Source organism: Peromyscus leucopus, chromosome 22, assembly GCF_004664715.2.
Source record: "Peromyscus leucopus breed LL Stock chromosome 22, UCI_PerLeu_2.1, whole genome shotgun sequence".
Lineage (NCBI taxonomy): Eukaryota > Metazoa > Chordata > Mammalia > Rodentia > Cricetidae > Peromyscus > Peromyscus leucopus.
The window spans coordinates 19282328-19301784 of record NC_051081.1 but is presented as its reverse complement, the minus strand read 5'-3'; the positions used below and the strand labels follow the sequence as shown (position 1 = coordinate 19301784).

Here is a 19457-nt window from a genome sequence, read left to right as displayed (position 1 = left end):
GAATAAATATTCTGTGAAGTTCAACTGTTCAAACAACTCTAGAAAAACACTGACATCACCTTTTATTTATTGTCACATAAGTCTGAGGACTTTCTTTGGCCACCTTTTCAACTTTCTGCTAACCAAGGTAAGGAACATGCTTGCTCCACTGAATCACAGCAATGCTCTGCTGTGAAAACCCTCGAACAGCGGAAAACATAAAATCAGACTGGGCGAAGCACAGCTGGAAGAGCATGCTCTCAGCCTCCCCTTTACTCTCCTGACGACTCAGTACTGTCCCCACCACCGCCACCACTACCACCACCATCCCTACCACCCCACCCCCACCTCATCCCCTGAACACTTGAAACAACTGCTTGAAACGTTCTTTAGTGCAGCAAGCAATAGCTTGTAAAGGGATGCAAACTAGCTGAAACATTTGACAGACAATGTTAAATACAGGGAATTCCTATCAACCATTTTACTTTAAAAGGAGCTTTGATGTTGGCTATCTTTCATGTACCTCTTTCATGGCACATTAATAAAGAAAACGGAGCTGAAGTAAATCAAGACCCAAGGTCACTGCCGTCTAGAATTACAGCACTGTAGGTACCTGATGAAATGCGGATTAACGCTGCATGAGTAGTGAATAAATAAAAGCACCTCAACCCACCAATCAGGCAAGCTTTACAAGCGCTTCTGAACTTTCTTCTGCAACTAGACCTGCGACACCTTTAATCCGGAAACCTCATTATCATAATGTGAACCCAAATGTTAGGGTTCCTTCAATATGCAAGTGCCATGAAGCAGAAAAGTAATGGGAATGAAGTTGGGTGTAACCTTAGAAATGTGCGGATGTGGGGACTTGAAAGTGGTATTCCGCTAAGTTAGGAGTACCTAATACAAAGATTTAGCCACATAAAACATTAGACTCAAAACCTACCATACCACACCAAAAACCACAAATAAGGTGGATTCAAGAGCTCCTGTTTTCAACTCTGAGTTTCTGTTCCCTAAATCTAGAAATCCTATGGTCAAATGAAAAGGATCTTAGCAAACAATACCTGCAATTTTGAATTATTCTAACACGAGCTGCAAACAGAAAGAACCTAGTGACTCAGTGTGACCCAGACAGGAGCACTAAGAAACAGCTTACATGCTTCTGAATGATCAATGGAACACTTCTTTTTCAAAAGTGACAGGAGACTGCAAGGTGTCCAATGTCACAGAAAAGAATACAACATGAATGAGACAGGCTAAGAGCTTATCTCAAAGTAGAAATGGCTGCATTATTTACCACTGACCCTCACACGGGATTCACAGAGGAACTACGAGCAAACAGCTAAAGCTACTTACTGCATCTGCCCCTGCTCTGCATGCTGTGTTTCCTCTGTCACAGAATCCAGCAGAGAATGCACTGGGCTCTACAGAATGGCTGTTAAAGTCCTGAAAGACAGGCTCTCCATCTCCTAGACTATGGTTCCCAGCACTACCAATGGAAAGAGACTGCAGAGAAAACTATAAAGTAATTGTTGAAAATGAGCACTGTTTCTTCTATAACCTAAAGGTTATCAGAAACAAAACTCCAAGTTCATCACTTATTATAGTCATGTTGAACACTTTGCTGTTTAATTGACATCCACATTCTGTTACAGCATGTACACTTGTCTAAATAGAACATCTGTTTTGGTTACACTACCCTGTATCTTTGGCAAGAACTTACAATAAAACTAACAAAAACAATCAAGAATCTATATTGGAACTGGCAACAAAAGCAGATTTGTAACCAGAAACTTTAAGATGCAAAGTGACCATCCCTGGGCTCCAGGCCAGCTCTAATCTAAGTCAATAAACCAAGATCTCCAGGAAGGGATGCAGTCAAGGGTGGGCTGGAGCAACTCCTGCAGATACTTAAACTGGACTTCAAGACACAAGAACACATGGGCTACAAAACTGATAAAACACAGTTTATTTTGATCAAAAACTGTCAAACTGAATTCAAATCTAAACATTATTTTGAAAAAACTCTCCCTTATTATTTATTCCTTATACCGCCTTTCCCACTCTACTTTGCTAAGCAGACTATTTAGCTACGTATGTTTAAAAGCACCCTGGCCCTTCAACAAAAGGAACATAGATTTATTTTTAAATTGACTAAATAGCACAAATATTCCAACAAGAAGCCTTATTAAGAAGAGGCCAGTGTTTATGGCAAGTGTGGGAATGGAGAATGCTGAGATGTCAAAGGAAACAAAACTCTGTAGTGTCTTACATCTTCCCAGGCTATGACTACAGAAAAACGCAGAGTTGAAATACCACATCACCTTAACTTGTCATGACTTATAATGACCATGTTGAGACCCATAAAACAATGGAGGCCATCCCAAGTTCCAAGACTAATTCATGCCAGGCATGGTAGTGTATGCCTGTGGTCTCAGCATTAGGAGGGCTAAGGCAAGAGGATCACAAGTTTGAGCCCAGCCTAAGATACACAGTGATGTCATGGGATGTCCTTCTTAATTACAGAGAAAGCTCCCCATGAAAAGCAGGGAAGGGTAATGAATAATGAGAAAGAAGGAAGGCAACCATGTTTCCTCAGAGAAAACAGCATCATGGGTTTTACACAGCCAAATAAATACACCTCGGTTGTACAGCAAAGTTCAGTAGTTTGGTAGAAAGCAAATTTCTTTCAACTAAAGCAAGAGGAGAAAGTTCAGATGGTTTATGGTGTTTGAAAGAATTGCCCACAATCAGAAATGAAAGAAACCTTAGAAATTATTTCATCAAAATCTGCACAAAATACCCTTTCACACTGCAAAAGTTGTTTATCCGAATGATAGTTCACACAATAAGACTGTATCTAAAATATATGGCCTTTCAAAATTTCAAGTATTAACTCCAGTGGATCTCAGTGTCCACAGATTTGAAAAGCATGCCTCCATATCTGACTGCAATAACTGGGCCCATGGATGTGGCAAGGCACTGCGGCCCTCACACCAGTCCTTAATCAGCATTCCTTGGGAAGCCACATAGCCACACCTCTAGTTTGTCCACAGGGTCTAGAAAGACTGTTAAAGAGTATGGCGAAGAAAGGAAGTATCCGCTAAGTCTGGTGTTCAATTTCTAAAGCACGCTGACTTCAGAGGTTACTGCATTATGTCTGACAAGAGCACACCCAATAGTCATTCTCAGAACAGCAAAGTAACAACTGTTTTCTCCAGTTCCCACAACACCTCAGCAACACACTGTGCTTTCACAGTGTTATTCATAAATCCACCCAGGACATCGGGAACGTTTCATCTGCACAAGACGATGAAATAAGACACGAAAACTTTCTTATCTTAGAGAGGTCGTCCTATTGTAATTACAATCCTGTCTTCTTTTGTGATACTCACTCCTATCTGCAGCCCTAAAGTCATGTAGTTCCCAAATCTGGAGGAGAGATGAGCAATCCTACTTTGTCTTGGCCATCAGTGAGGCTTATAGCAATCAGAATTACCTACATGCAGTGGGATCCGCATATTACTCTCTCTCCCTCCAGATAATCATTAAAGCCTTTTATGTTACACTTAGCACATAGGAGAGCAAACATAAAAGCATCTGGGCCTTAAGCCTTAGTCTCTAAGAACAATTTTTGATATCCCCTCTTACACACATCCTTGGCTACTTATACTTTTTTCAGCTCTGTTTATGTCTTTGTAAAAGTCATGCTTGGCAGGAAGTCTGCAGTCAGTACATGTAAATTGGTTTTCACTTTTAGTTTCTATTTTTTTTTTCTTCCTAGTGGCAAAGCCCTGGAAGCCAATGTAGTCTATTCAGAACATGATGGAATATTTGCATATAAAACAGCATGATTACATACATAAGAGCTAAATCAGATACTAAACGCTAGCAGATGTCAAAAGAAAATGTTTGAATGTAAAAGAAAATGTGTTCCAATCTTAGTTTAAACACAGAAAATTCAAACTCTTTTACAAAAAAAAAAAAATTACAGCATTCTTAATACATTGCTTAAAGCAATTACCTGATACATTTTAACGGACATAAGACTTGTTCCAAGAGCCAATCACCCAAACAGTTTTGGTTTTCTACAATAACGATTTTATATTCTCTTTTGAATAAAATCCTACTCCCAAGAGTTCGTCTCAGTTAGTCTACAAGAAGCCTTTTCTCTTGCAATGAAATTACAATAAACCCTGATGTGTCACTAACCAAAGTGTTTAGGAAGTGTTCTGACATGAGGGATCTTACTGAGACAATTCTATGGCTAATTTAAATTTCCAGGAGCCCTTAGAAGGGGTCATGGTTTGAGCGGCACAGGTGCAGCCTAGCTGCCTTGGTCACATACATTGTGTTTTGTGAACTGCTGACCTGTTTGCTTTCATAGTGAGCATCTTTTGTCATTTTATAAAGCAGCCCAAATTCTCTTTCTAAAAACTTCCCACCTGCTCCTTAAAGAGTGCTGCTGGCCAACTTCCCCTCTTAGCAGCCTTCAAGGTTTACAAGCTTTTAAAGGGTTGCCGGATTCCATATAGCAATGATTCTCAAACTTGTCTCACTGTGCCAGTAAAAATAATGAGCACACTGCATATCACAACCCAGTATCTAACCCATACATGCAAGCTAAGGTGTCATGAGATGATATTTGGCCTATTGCATAAGGTACACATTTTCTGTTCTTTTCAACTAAAATGGTTTCTAGCTATCACCAATGGACTGTAATCTACATTATGAAGAACATGGCTCTAGAGAGCTCATATAATATGGCCAAATAAGAACAGATAAATTCACACACACGCCTTCCCTCAGCTTAGGTGGCTTTCTGAAGACCACGAAGACAGCATCTCCTCTTCCTGAAACCTGTCCTTCTTGCCCCTCTCTATACTCTTCACTTGCTTTTAATTCTCCATGTGGATTGTATGACTAATTCATGCACCGTGTGTGTGTGTGTGTGTGTGTGTGTGTGTGTGTGTATCCATGCATATTTATAGGTACATTTTCCCCTCTAGAATGAAAGCTTCTAGATCAGTGGTTTTCAACCTTCCTAACGCTGTGACCCTTTAATAGAGCTCCTCATGTGTGGTGAGCCCCAACCATAAAATTATTTCATTGCTACTTCATAACCGTAATTTTGCTATTGTTATGAATTGTACTGTAAGTATCTGACGTGCAGAATATCTGATATGTGACTCCCAAAGGGGTCACGATCTACAGGTTGAGAACCACTGTTCTCGATAGAAGGTTCTTGGTGTCGTTTACTGCTCTCATTCATAGAATACAGAACTATGCCTGTTAGTCTGGGTGCTGAGTGACATGTCCTGACCCATCATGAGATGTGTTTGTTAGGATAAAAGCTACAAAGCAATCAGAAACATTTGTCCTAAAACATGGCTGTATCCGGGTGTTAGGGAGAGAAACTGTCTTTAGGACGGAGGATAAAATGCTGCAGCTTTTGTTGCACCAACAGCTCAAGGGGAAGGACATCCCACTCCCCGCACACCATGCCAGAGGGCTTCATGCGGACAGTATCTGAGCGTCATCCATGTTCCCTGGACTATGGAGACCCTCATAAACATGCTTTGGAGAAGCTGACCACGCCTCCAAGGACAAAGGAAGAAAAATATGGCAGAGAGGGCAAGATGAGGAAGAAACAGATTACTACAAGCACAGGTTTATGAGAGAGGGACTCAAAAAATAAACAGCTGTGCTCAGGAGATGTTAGGGGTCCTCCCTCCTTAGAGAGGAGGCAAGCAAGAATGATGGAATAAAATGGGCCTGGATGGAAAAGTATGTATGTTAGGCTTTCAAGAGATTCTGTCTAAGGGTCATGAGACACAAAATGATCCAGTAAAAGCAGTCGGAAGCCTGATCCCTAAATGTGTCACAACTGGCCCAATGGAGAAGACACCAAGATTCCTAGCAGGCGGTATCGAAGCAAACAAGCAAAGAGAAAAATTCTTGAAAATACCTCATGAAAGACCAGTGATTATATCTGATCGACCCAGAAGGCCCAAGCTCCAGATTACAACCACCCCCTCTTCCTAAACGCATTTTTTATTTTCCTATCCCTGTAAATTCTGAGGCCATCGCTTACAGGGATGAAGCTACTGAGACTGGAACAGAAAAGGAACACCAAGAAAAAGAGGTAAGGCCAACCACCAATTCCTACACTAGTGTTTTCTGGAGGAAAGCAGACCTGCCATAGAACTAACTCATCAACCATGGAGCTCTGGTGATCATGGTAAAGAACATTTCAGTTGCTGACATAAGGTGGTTCTATTGACTAAGAAAGACTGAAAATCTCTGCTAGGCACCCATGATTCAGCCAGGGATGACCCTGAATTCGTTCAGACAAGTTAATAATGAGTCTAGCTGATTAAATTTGAACTTGGGTTCAAAAATATTTGTAGCATGAGCAAATATATAAATAAAACAGCTAGAAAAATCTAGTAGAATATGAATGCCAATCTCTGAGTAATAGATTACAAAATAGTTTTGTTTTCCTTTGCATTTTCTGAGTTTAAAAAAAACAACTTTTATTTGAACATAATTATGAAATGAAAAAATTTTAAATTGCCAGAGAACAAAAGCTATGACTTTTCTTTCTGGGCAGTATGAAAGATTACACACCCGTGTTAACCTGCTACTTACAACTAAAAGACATAAACAAAATCTACCATCTAAAAGGCATCTATGAGTCAGCATGAAAGAAAGTCTCACACTGAGGCGATGAAACACATGCAGAAAGGTCTTTCTGAAGCTTGTGGCTGAGAGCAGGTGCTGAACTGAGTGAATTTCATGTTCTAGCTTCAGGGCTTCCCAGAGCTTCACAAACGCCAACAAATAGACAAAATCTGGGGCCCACCAAAGGTGCTAACTAGAGATTTCTCCCCTTAGAAAGCTGGGACCCAAAAGGGTTAAGCCTTTGGAATAATGATAAAATAGAAATTAATTCACTGTATCCTGTATGCGAGACCACAGTGAAAACACTGTCTCAAACCTTGTCCCAGAGCCCTGAGTCAGCTCTCCAGTGTGCAGGCTAAACTCCTGCTACCTGGGTGGTCAGAAAAAACAACAAACAACCTTCAACTGACCCCAACTAGCATTGTCTACAGGAGTCAACAGAAGCAAATGCAAATCTTTGAAAATACGCACAATCAATCCAGGCCTCAGTGAATTTCCACAGAAAAAGCCCCTGGTAACAAGGATTTGCAGTAGAAACTGAACAGCAAAGGAAACAAAGGACCACAAAGAACCAGCAGTTAGGACCTGGTAGAGACTGACTTACCCTCACACAACTAGGAAACACCACATATGCCATGACTAAGGAGACAAAGGCAAGTCTAGGAACATGTTCACAAGGAACTAAAACCTGGAAGCAAGATCAAGCAGGTGTGAGAAAAGTAGAACATTAGAGAGGAAACCCAGAAGTGATATTAAAAATTAAATGTCAATTCTTTAAGCAGTAAGTGACAGATTTAATGACCCTACTAAAACTGTAAATTTCAGCTAGGTGGTGGCGCAGCCAGGCGGTGTTCACCTTTAATCCCAGCACTCAGGAGGCAGAGGCAGGCAGATCTCTGTGAGTTCGAGGCCAGCCTGGTCTCCAAAGCAAGTTCCAGGAAAGGCGCAAAGCTACACAGAGAAACCCTGTCTCGAAAAACCAAAAAAAAAAAAAAAAGAACAAATTCATTTTAAAAATCTGTATTCCATTACTAGAAAGTGTTTCAAAGAAATAAAGGTCTTGGGGAAAGGTTTTTGTTTTTGTCTTTTAGGAGAATGAAGGCTAAGGAATCTGAAGAACACTGGACAAATGAGACAAATGAAAAAGGACAAATCATCTATCCCAGGAAACAGTAAAATGGCCTATTGGTATATCATCTATAAAATTTTATATGTCTTCCTAAATGTTTGTGTCTGATCTTCTCTAAAGAAATTTAACACTTTTGGTCTTCTTGTAGTCCCAGATCAATTAAAATTTAAAGCTGACTTTGGAGTTGGAGAATGGCTCTCTCCTTCTTTAAACTCAAGCATGTTGTTAAAAGGAAAATGCAAACTCCCTGTATCATGCCAGAAGAAAAGAGCCATCTTTTGCTATGGGACAGGAGAAAAACCAAATTAATTAAGGGACTATTCTATTACTAATCTCAACTCTTTGATTCTATTCTGATTCTTTAAACTTTTCTTAAAGTATGAATTATATATCAAAATTTACAAGATTAATATATATATATATACACACACACAGATATATATACATTTTAAACTTTGTTAAGATATGAATGGTCATATAAAGTACTAACTAATTCTAGAAAAAAGGCTTCAATTAGCTGCATATATGTCTTTGTGTTGGAGTCTCTTATCAGTTTTTCCAGGAAATCACGGCCAGGCCTAACATCAATTGAAGTCTCCAGGAAGATGATGGGGCCCCACAACAATGACAATTCCACGTGGACAATAATAATATCACTAAGCTAACAAACATCATCTACAGATCAGCTTTGAACTACAAAGTGCTCAGAGCAATTTTGAGAGGGCTAGCTGAGATGATCCAGTTTCAAAGACTACTTGAATAAGGACTTGAGATAAACCCTGAACTTTGGCATTATACACAGACTGGATAACGAAGGATATAGTTACCTTTCCTAGAATTTGACAATTAACCTAAAATTTTTCTTTTCAGGATAAAGATACTTTCGCCCATACCCAACAGGAAGTAATTTTAAGAATACAACGCCCACATTCCCAAAGAGGTGGTGTGGGGAGGGTGGTTTTTTGGTCTTTTAATGGGTTTGGGGTCTGGGATAATTTTCATTGTTTAGGGGGGTTGGTTACAAGTTGTTGTCAAGGGTTAGGAAAAGGGCTAAGCAAAGGAGATTAGATTTAAGGTTCTTGTTTAAAAAGAAAAAAGAAAAAGACAATTTACTAGTTTTAAATACTTTACATTGGATTGGATTGTTTTATATTATCTACAAATTATATATATTGAAGTTGACAGTTACAAAATGCTATATGTATATTTCTAATTGTACTTATACCATTCATTTAACAATGTAATGCAATTTTCTGATCCTTGAATGTTATTATTTCCAGCTATTAGGATATAAATAAATGAAAGTTAGTAGTTAGACATTATAATAGAACTTGTAGTCATATTAGTATGTTTTCAAGATTGAGCAGATATATTTTAGATAGACAGGTCATCTTCAAACCCTTCAGAGATGTACAGAATATGGCATTTAAAATGTTTTAATAACTTTGAAAATTTTTCTTTGTTATGACTATGAGACATATCGGCTCCTGGCAGTACCAATCTACTTCAGAGAAAATATGGGCATTGAAGAAACTGCATAAGGAGTTAACTTTCATTGTGGCAAAAGTTAGCCACTGGACAACAAAGTATCCTTGAATCAACTGCTGACAAAAGAGACAGACAGAACACAAAACAAATGACTACTGATTCTTGCCAAAAACAAGTGTGGTTATGGCTTTATCAAAAGGCATCTTCTGAAGCCAGGACAATATGGCACCATCCCTGAAGTGGCCTTCGCAACTGAGAAAAGGTACCGTGTCCTTTTCTTCTAAGGCAGCTGAACAGGCAATGGGCCGATGGCTTCTGATGTGCAGTGGAACAGCAGCTGAAACAGTTATTTTTAAAGAGTAACTAAACTCACACCTCTCAATAGTAGACTGGCATTTAATAGAAGGATATGGAGAAGAACGGGATGGTGAAATGAAGCCACACATACACAGAGCCAAGAAGAATGGACAGCTGAATTAAAAATTCAACAATTTCCAGAATTTAAAATCCTGAATCATGACATGACACTAGTGGAATTCGGTTGTTTCTGGTACATGGACTGCTCTCACCCAATGTGAAGTTGACTATTGACCTTGTGTACAGGTCAATAGACAGATGAATTAAATGAATGGACAGCTGAATTAAAAATCAACAATTTCCAAAATTTAAAATCCTGAATCATGACATGACACTAGTGGAATTCAGGTGTTTCTGGTACATGGACTGCTCTCACCCAATGTGAAGTTGAACTATTGACCTTGTGTACATCCTACATCATAAATGAGTCTGTCAGATACGCTAAGCCTATAGGCTGAAGATGATGCCCAACACTGTGGAGAAACCTCAGGTGATTGTCCAGGCAGCTGGCTGTTTCTGTCAACTCATGATTTTTTTGGAAGCTGCTTGCATGCACTTTCTGATTTTATTTTTTATTGGGTAATATTATTTTCCTTCTTGGATCTCTGAGGCATTTGAAGATTAGTTAGTTATAGTTGAAGATTAGTTAGGATAGAAAGTGAATTAGATACATTTTGGACTTACCAAAATAGGATAGATAATGAAATTATTTTCTCTGAATTTGTCAAATACAAATGGGCTAGACATTGTTTAGGTATTCATTACTTGTATATATGGTATATAGTTATTATACTTTTGCATATAGTTTTTCTTATGTTAGTTATAAGCTTTTTTCTTTTTATTAAAATAGAAAAGGGGAAATATGGTGATATTTTAATTGTACTGAAATGTGATTTTATTTGTATGTTAATAAATAAAGTGGCCTGGGCGTCAGAGCTAATAGCAAGCCATAGCAGAAACTGGGCAGTGGTGGTGCACGCCTTTAATCCCAGCTCTTGGGAGGCAGAGCTAGGCAGATCTCTGTGTGTTCAAGGATACAGCCAGCATGGAGACACAAGCCTTTAATCTCAATACCAACCATAGAAGACCTGGAGGTCTGTACAGACGGGCAGTGACAAGGAGGTCATGTGGTTGGGTTTACAACCAATGAGAAGGCAGAACAGAAAAACTATAAAAAGACAGACACACAGGAAGTAGGTCTCTTGCGGAGAGGTAGGACAGCAGCGGCAGTGAAGGGTAAGGTTTTTAATCTCAGCTCTCAGCTACTGCTCTAATCTCTTGGCTTTTAACTCTGTATTTGGCTCTGTGTTTCTTATTTAATAAGACGGTTACATCTACAAAAGGTATGTGCAAAAACCTAAGCGTGAAATACTTGCTTTAGCTTCATTTCAAATGATCATCATTAGAAAAGCTCAGATGTCAGTAAGGAATGACTACAGTTGGCTGTAGTCACACAAAAGTGCATTGGTAGTGACGTGTCAATGTCGTGGGGCGTGGTGACTGGCAAAGAAAGATGACAGCACATGGAGAAGCAGCACAGGGAACATACAGTGGGCACTCCTTTTCATAGAAACCACATACAGATGAGAAACAATCTAAGACATAAGTTACATTTTAGGCAATGGATTTGAGATCCTATCACACAGCCACATTCGCTAGCTGGTCTGTAGTAACATGTATATTTAATTTCTTTTCTTCTTTAATTGACTTTTTCATCTTAAAGTCTTTTATTTATCCCCCAAGTGAGCTAACCTTTTAAGGCCCATCCAATTCCCTATAATTGTTAGAGTTTCTGGAAGAACACCAACTTACCTCAAGCAAAAAAGTGATGATTCCTTAAATTATGTTTTCCTCCTGTAAAAAGTTATTAGCCCACTGAAATGAAAGAAGAGTGTGCTTTGGTGCGTGTTTCCCATGTCTCCTACCAGGGCTTTCCTCCAGTGTGACCTGGCTACTTCTGTCCCTCACTAAGCAGGCCTAGTCTACATCTAACCTCCAAACCACATCCCCAGACCTGGCTGCAGCACTTCTCTGCTCCCTTCCATCACGTACTGTACTTTCTCAATCCATTCCAACTCTGGCTACTAAAAGTGCTCACTGGGAAGCAAGATGAGTTATTTCTTCTTTGTGAGATCTGCCTGCTAGCATCCATGCATACAGTAAAGCTTTTAGGACGGAGACACAAACACCAAGTCAAACAACAGCATGAACTGTTCTGCATTGCTAGACACAGGCTTAGAGTGACTCATGTATCTGTGATCTCCAAAAGATACACAATGCTGCAAATTAGAGCAATCTTCAGCTAAAGCTTGCCAACTGGAGATGAAAATGTAAGACAGCAAACACTAAACTTGCTCCAGTAGTTCACAATTCAATTATATAACTCTACCACACGATTGTTTTATTTCCAAAATCAACATCTATCTTTAAGAAAATATTAAGTCTATAAAACCCTAAATGCTCAAATTATATATATATATATTATTTTTTATTTATTTTTTTTTTCTCAAGACAGGATTTCTCTGTGTAGTTTTGGAGCCTGTCCTGGATCTCACTCTGTAGACCAGGCTGGCCTCGAACTCACAAAGATCTGCCTGCCTCTGCCTCCTGAGTGCTGGGATTAAAGGCATACGCCACCACCACTACCTGGCTAAAAACATAAAATGTTTTGATGCTGACATGACATTTTATGGGACAGGTCCTGCCTGGTCAGAACATAAACACATTATTTTAGGCTTTGTGTATAAGGTATATGTAGAACATAAAAAAGCCTGTGTTTGAGTCCTAATCACAAGACATGTGTGTGTGTGTGTGTGTATGTGTGTGTGTGTGTGTGTGTGTGTGTGTGTGTGTGTGTGTGTGTATATATATAGTGATATATGCCAAATTTTTAAAAACACCCAAAATTTAAACACATCTAGTCCCAAGCATTTTAGAAAAGAGATATTTCAACCTATAAGTCAATAGTCTTGAGATTTAGCTGATCAAAACAGTTTAATGCTTACTATTAGTAAATATGAATAAACACTATACAGTAGGTACCTTGCTGCTCGAGCATGAGGACCTGAGTGCAGATCCCTAGCATTCATGTAAAAGCCCCAGTGCCAGGCCGGATGGAGACAGGGGAATCCCAGGGATTTGCTACCTGGCATATCCATCCCAATGTCCAGCTCCGGTTTAGTGAGCATCAAAGTCTCAAAACATGGAGTGGTTGGATAGATGGTTTGGCTGTTAAGAGTACTTGTTGGTCTTGCAGAGATCAATTCCTAGCACCCACATGGCAGTTCAGAACCATCTGTAACTATCTTATGCTGTGGGATGGTCTGTATGTCAAATTGCTCTGATTGGTCAATAAATAAAACACTGATTGGCCAGTGGCTAGGCAGGAAGTATAGGCGGGACTAACAGAGAGGAGAAAAGAAAGAACAGGAAGGAGGAAGGAGTCACTGCCAGCCTCCGCCATGACAAGCAGCATGTGAAGATGCCAGTAAGCCACAAGCCACGTGGCAAGGTATAGATTTATGGAAATGGATTAATTTAAGCTATAAGAACAGTTAGCAAGAAGCCTACCATGGCCATACAGTTTGTAAGCAATATAAGTCTCTGTGTATACTTGGTTGGGTCTGAGCGGCTGTGGGACTGGTGGGTGACAAAGATTTGTCCTGACTGTGGGCAAGGCAGAAAAACTCTAGCTACAATCTCGGGGGATCCAATGCCCATTTGTGGTCTCTGTGAGCGCTGCAGGCATGGTGGGAGCACACACAAGCAGAACACCACACACAGAGAATTGAATGAAGAGAGAGGGAAGCAGGGAGGGAGGGAAAAAGGTATAGAATAAGGGGAAGACCCCTAACACTGACATCCACATGTGCATGCATGGATATGTAAACATGAAAACAAAAAAAAAAAAAAAACATCCGGCATATTTATAGAACAAGAATGATAAAGGCATTAGAACATGATCCCTTGATTTGAGGACATGTCAGCAAAGTAAACACTTGCAGCATACACATAAACACAATGTCTCCCAAGGGTTGAGCCATTTCTACATTGTACCATTGTTATAAAAAGGGAAATGATATCTCTTGCCAAAAAATATAGCAGTATAACATTAGAAAATAATTATGTGACACTATAACATGAAAGGAAACAGTCAACATTAAAAACAAGTGCCTAGGAGACGTGGTGGTGTGTGCAGCTCTGTTCCGTTTGCTCGTCCTGACTCACCACTGTTCACTCCTGCTGAGCAACAAGTCCATCAGGAAGCTGAGCCACAGCCACGGCTTTTAAAGATACCAGAAAGATGCCCCGGGAACCTGAGGTGGCAATTCACCCTCACCAGCCTCAAGGTGAAGTCCTGGCGAGGCTGTGAGCCAACTTATCAGAGGCACAAAGAAGAAGGTGAAAGTGAAAGAAATGGTGCACATGCCTCCCCAGACACGGAGAAGCACTACAAGAAAACACCTTGTGGGGAAGTGCTGTGGAATGTTCCTTTAGCTAGGAATGTTAAAAAGATGTGTCACATTTGTTTATGCTGTGGAATATTACTTCAACTGCGTAAACATTTCCATTTGTTTATGTTGCATTTATTTAACGATGGACGGATGTGTGTTTAATTATATAAAGATGTGCTACATTTGTTGCATCTTGCCTGCCTAAGGTGCAACAATGGGTCTAATAAAAAGCTGAACAGCCAATAGCTAGGCGAGAGAGGGGTAGGTGGGGCTGGCGGGCAGAGAGACTAAATAGCAGGAGAAATCTAGGCTCCAGAGAAAAGAGAAAGAGAAGGAGAAGGAGGGAGATGCCCGGGGCCAACCAGCCAGGCAGCCACCAAATAGACAGACAGGGAAGCAGCAGGAAAGACAGACAGACAAAAGGAAGGAAAGAAAAGTAACAAGCCCCAAGGCACGAGGTAGATGAAGAGAAACAGGTTAATTTAAAAGAGCTAGCCAGAATCAAGCCTACACTAGGATGAGCATTCATAACTAACAAGGCTCCATGTCATGATCTGGGAGCTGGTTGGTGGCCCAAAAGAAAGCCAGGTACATTGAAGGTTCCAAGACATAGGACCATTTCCAAATGAGAACCCACAAGTGACCACTGACTTACACAGTCCTTCTGAGATTGTTAAACAAATCACTTCCATCAGTACTGAGCCAGGAGTGGAAGTTGAAGTCACTATTGCAGATGCTTAAGTCAACTATTTTAATAAATTGACTTAATCAGTTAAAAAAAAAAAAACAAAGCAAGGGCCTACTATGTGCCATAAAACTGAAAACACATCATTCTATCATAAACTATAAATGAACTCTACATGCCATGAATTTTCAGTGATGTGTCCAACTTTAAATGTAAGTGACCAATTGAATCCCAGTTAAATTCTGCCACTGAGATCCAGTTTAATTTTTCCCCCTTTGGTAGTTACAATTTGAACCCCTGGATGATTTCCCCAGGCACGGAGAAGTACCAGGGTTTACAAAGTATCAAGGGTGGGGACAGAAATACATGAGAGAAGGTGAGTGGTTACATGAGTGTAAAGCAGGATAGAAGTCATGGCACATGCTAACTTGTGGCAGCACATTCAGATAAAAAGCGTTGGAACGGTGGATAAGGATGGACTAGAGGCTTCACTATGATGTTCTGGGAAGATTCAAAGGCAGATGATAAGAATCTGACAAGATTACGGAAATACGTAAGGGAAAGCACAAAACATGACAGAGAGAGCAAGCACGGAGACAAAGGAGAATCACCGGAGGTGAGAGACCGGGTCTCCGCAGACACTTTGAACTGGCAAACGACAACCAACTGAAATCAACGCTGATCCTCCTCCAGCACTCGCTGTAAATTCTGATTAGACATCTGCAGCACTTAAAGATAAAGGGCTGGCAAGCAGATTCCACCAGAACACTAGGGAGTAACAGTCCATGACAAAGAGAGCTGGAATGATAACCAGAAGGATGAGTCATCTACAGACAGACACCACAGTGCCCCATACGAAGATTCAAAACTACCCGGAGTTTCCAGTATTCTGAAGAGGGATGGCAGAAATGAAGAGTGAGCGGCACACTACATACGTGTCAGGGCATAGGCATTCTCATACCGTGTAACAGAAGTGCACATTTCTACAGCGTCTCTGGAATACAGCTTGGTACATGAGCAACACCACAAATCCATGTGCCTTGTACTTCTACTAACTTATACATCTCAACTAGTACATATACAAATGGCTTATCATTAATTATGGCTGTTTAAACATCACTGATTTTTACTCCATCAAGTTTAATGAATCCAGATTTGTGTGGCCTCGTGGTTCATTTTCCCTAATACATACTAAAGTTCAAAGAAGGCATGCTCCATGAGCAAATTCAGTATGTTTTCACTACTTTTCTCTTGGCATTTTAGAGGCAGGGCCTTACAGATACCGTCCTGCATCAGCCTCCCCGTGCTGGGATTGCTGGTCTATACCAATATTCCCAAGATGTATAGATAATCACTACACCTATTTCTGGATATTTACATCAGAATTAGATGAACAGGTAAGAATGAAATGGACTGTAATAAACAGAACCAGCTACATCCAGGGGATTCAGTCAGCTTCTCAAAGTCCTGGTGCCCTTTGCAGTTTTCAGAATAAGGCAGACATGCAGGCTGCCCAAGCCAACTGAACAGTGGCAGAGGGGAAAGACTCAAAGGCACTTTTCAGTCTGCTTCTTTCCTGAACCACATTCCCACGGCATGTTCACTCCCCTGACCTCCTTCCAAGCCTGTTCGTTAGCCTGCGTTTACTTCCTGGCTTATTTTGACTGCACTCTCAACACACAGGTTACTAGCCCCTCCGCTCAGCCCTTCTGAAGTGAACCCTAGAATTCTTCTTGTGGGAGGATTGCTCTCATTTGCTTTGCTGATCCTGTCTGTGCCCTGCTCATCTGTTCTGTTATGGACTTCTCACCAAGCAGAAGCAGATGGCCTTAGAGCATGCCTCCTTCAGTCCTAGCCACTTCTTTCTCCCAGAACTGAACCTTAGGACTCACTCCCCACTGGAAGGGAAGACGTAGCTGTCTGAGGCCCAGAGAGAAAGAAGAAAACACAGAAAAAGGAAAGCAGAACTCTGAAATACAGGGCCAGGCCTAAGCAGCAGAAGACTAATTCATAGCAACTCCCCAGTCAACTCTCCACCTGTATGGAATGGGAACGCTTCAGGAAGAGAGATGAGAATAGAGCATGGAAATGCTTCCATTTGCAACAGTTACCTTGCTCTCTGTTCTAGGGGACAATGGCTTAACGTTCTGGCAGAAGAGTAAGCTACCCACAGTCAGTGGTTGCTAACTTGGTATTCCACCATACTCATTTGTTAACACTTAACTAGAGTCCTCATATCAAGAACAGTCTGGGAGACTCCATGGGAGTAAAGTGAGCTCTGATAGGCTGAGGCTGTGAGAGCTTGCAGGGCCCTGCCCTGTTCTAGTCATCCCTGCAATAGTCCTATTAACAGTAAGGCAGCCCGGGAGGCAACAAGACATAGGAAGGGAAAACGCATGAAAAGAGGAGCCTGAGAAGTGCCCCCACCCTCCAAGAAGGCAAGTCTCCTACTGTCCTCACCAGTAAACGACATCCAATGGTGCAAAGTAGTTCCTCATTATCAGGTCAGCGAAGTACGCTTCAGTTTCCCGGCAGGCAGTTCCATTTCCAATCACCACTGTGCTGCAGCTTCAAGGGAGAAACAGAACGAAACCTGAATGAGTTCAAGGCCACTCTGAAACCAATCTGAGAAAGCACACGGAATGAACAGTGCTCAACGCAACTCTTATCCTGCATCTACCCATGAAACCTCTCCACTGTGCTAGACGAACATATCACCCTGTGTTTGGGAAGGGGGCAGGAGAGGAACGCCTTACTGTCATCTTAACAGCAGACAGGCAGCGGTTTCTTGTCTACAAAAAGCCAAACTAAACAGAAGTAAACTCATGCTCACTCCAAACCATAATCAAGACATACAACTAAATCATACAATGTTAATTTCTGAAGTTCCTAACTAATACAATATCCCTTCTTCAGGGGACAAAGTAAGGGAGGGAGGAGGGTGTGGGGAGGATTTCCCAGGTACCCACATCATCACCTCTACTGGAGAGAGGGCAAAGCACTTCCCTACTGTCTCCATGTAGGAGTTGTCCACCAATTGGCCCAGCATTGTGCACCAGGTTCCTTTCCCCTCCCTAGTCATTTATTTCCCTTAATGGCACACTCCAAATTAGGAAGCTCAAAGGGACCCATGATGGCTGAGGCACTAAAGTAATTTTCTTACTTGAAATCCAGCAAAAGTCTCTTGATCTTCTCTGCCTCTCGGAAGCCTTGTCCACAGTGCAAATAAACCACATCAGTATGAAGAATCTGACCTTAAAAGGAGGGTGGGAGGGTTGTAAAAAGGCATTTGCAAACTATAACTCACTGCTGTTTCTATTAAGCAAGTCGCAACAGAAAATGGAACTGGCTTATCTTTTAAAATAAGGGTCTGTGAAATGTCTCAGAAGGTAAGTATGCTTGCCACCAAGCCTGACACCCTTGGTTGGATCTGGGACCCACACAGTGGAAGAAGAGAAAGGACTGCCTCAAGCTGACCTCTGACTGCCATGAACAAGTGTCAAAGCACACACCCACACAAATTAAAATGTGAAAAAGATCATGACAATGCAGTCTGAATCACTCACATTCACTCGATCAGGCTCTCCTAGGGATTCAGAAAAAGCTGTTACTTCCAAAGTAAAAGAACTGCCCTGTTGCACACAAACCAGTTCTAGTCAGATACTCTGCTACAGCACCTACTGACAGAGAACTGACACTGCACAGCTGCTAGGTAGGCCAGGCTCCGTTAGACTGTTCTTTTTCTGTTCAGTCGCTGATGGATAAACTCGTTTATTCTATTTCTTTGAGCTGTGTATTTAAGAACTTCAGGCTTTTTCTATCTTGCATTATACATAAAGTGTTTTATTTTTAAATAAAAATTTTTAGTTGAAATAAAAAGTTTCAGGGTCATCACTCAATGAACAGAAATAAATGAGCTAACACAATGGGGAGTTAGTAAAAGGGTCATAGGATAGTCACCAAGGAAGTAGAGGGTAAGAAATGAGTAATACGGGCTGGAGAGATGGTTCAGTGGTTAAGAGCACGGACTGCTCTTCCAAAGGTCCTGAGTTCAATTCCCAGCAACCACATGGTGGCTCACAACCATCTGTAATGAGATCTGGTGCCCTCTTCTGGCCTGCAAGGACACATGCAGGCAGAACACTGTGTACATAATAAATAAACCTTAAAAAAGAGAGAGAGAGAAATGAGTAATACAATCCAGCACTAAGAAGGCTGAGCTATGGAGACTGCTTCAAGCTCCAGGCCAGCTACCCTCACCAAAACTAGTTAATGAAAACAGGGGGAAGAAGTAAGTGTAACAAAGGATCAATGAAATTTCAAGTTAAATATATGTAAGAAACAAGGCTTTCAATAGTAGCAATTAAGAAAAGGAAGATACACATACATTACAAATAAAGAAGCTACATGACCAGGCTACAACGTTTAAAAAGAAAGGAGACTCAGAGCAAATGAAACAGAAATTCTGAGCCAAACTTTATCAACACAGACTGAGACAACATTTGTGTTTCACATTCTAGGAACAACTAAGCACAATACTGAAAACTCATCTATTGACATGTCCAGAAGGCAGCATGGCCAAGTTGAAGTTCTCATGAAAACAAGTGTAATCTTACATTCTCAAAACAAAACAAAATACCTAGCTGGGCCAGAATCCCAGGACTCTGAAAGCTAAGGTAGG

At 40.8% G+C, this 19457-nt stretch overlaps 1 protein-coding gene across 1 annotated transcript in view; it reads right to left on the bottom strand.

The window, feature by feature from the left end:
• Positions 1 to 19457, bottom strand: part of Srbd1 (S1 RNA binding domain 1) — a 180757-nt gene that overhangs the window by 108096 nt on the left and 53204 nt on the right. Inside the window, 2 exon segments of the mRNA XM_028893161.2 lie at positions 17237 to 17344; positions 17940 to 18030. Coding sequence (XP_028748994.1) covers positions 17237 to 17344; positions 17940 to 18030 — 199 coding nt within the window.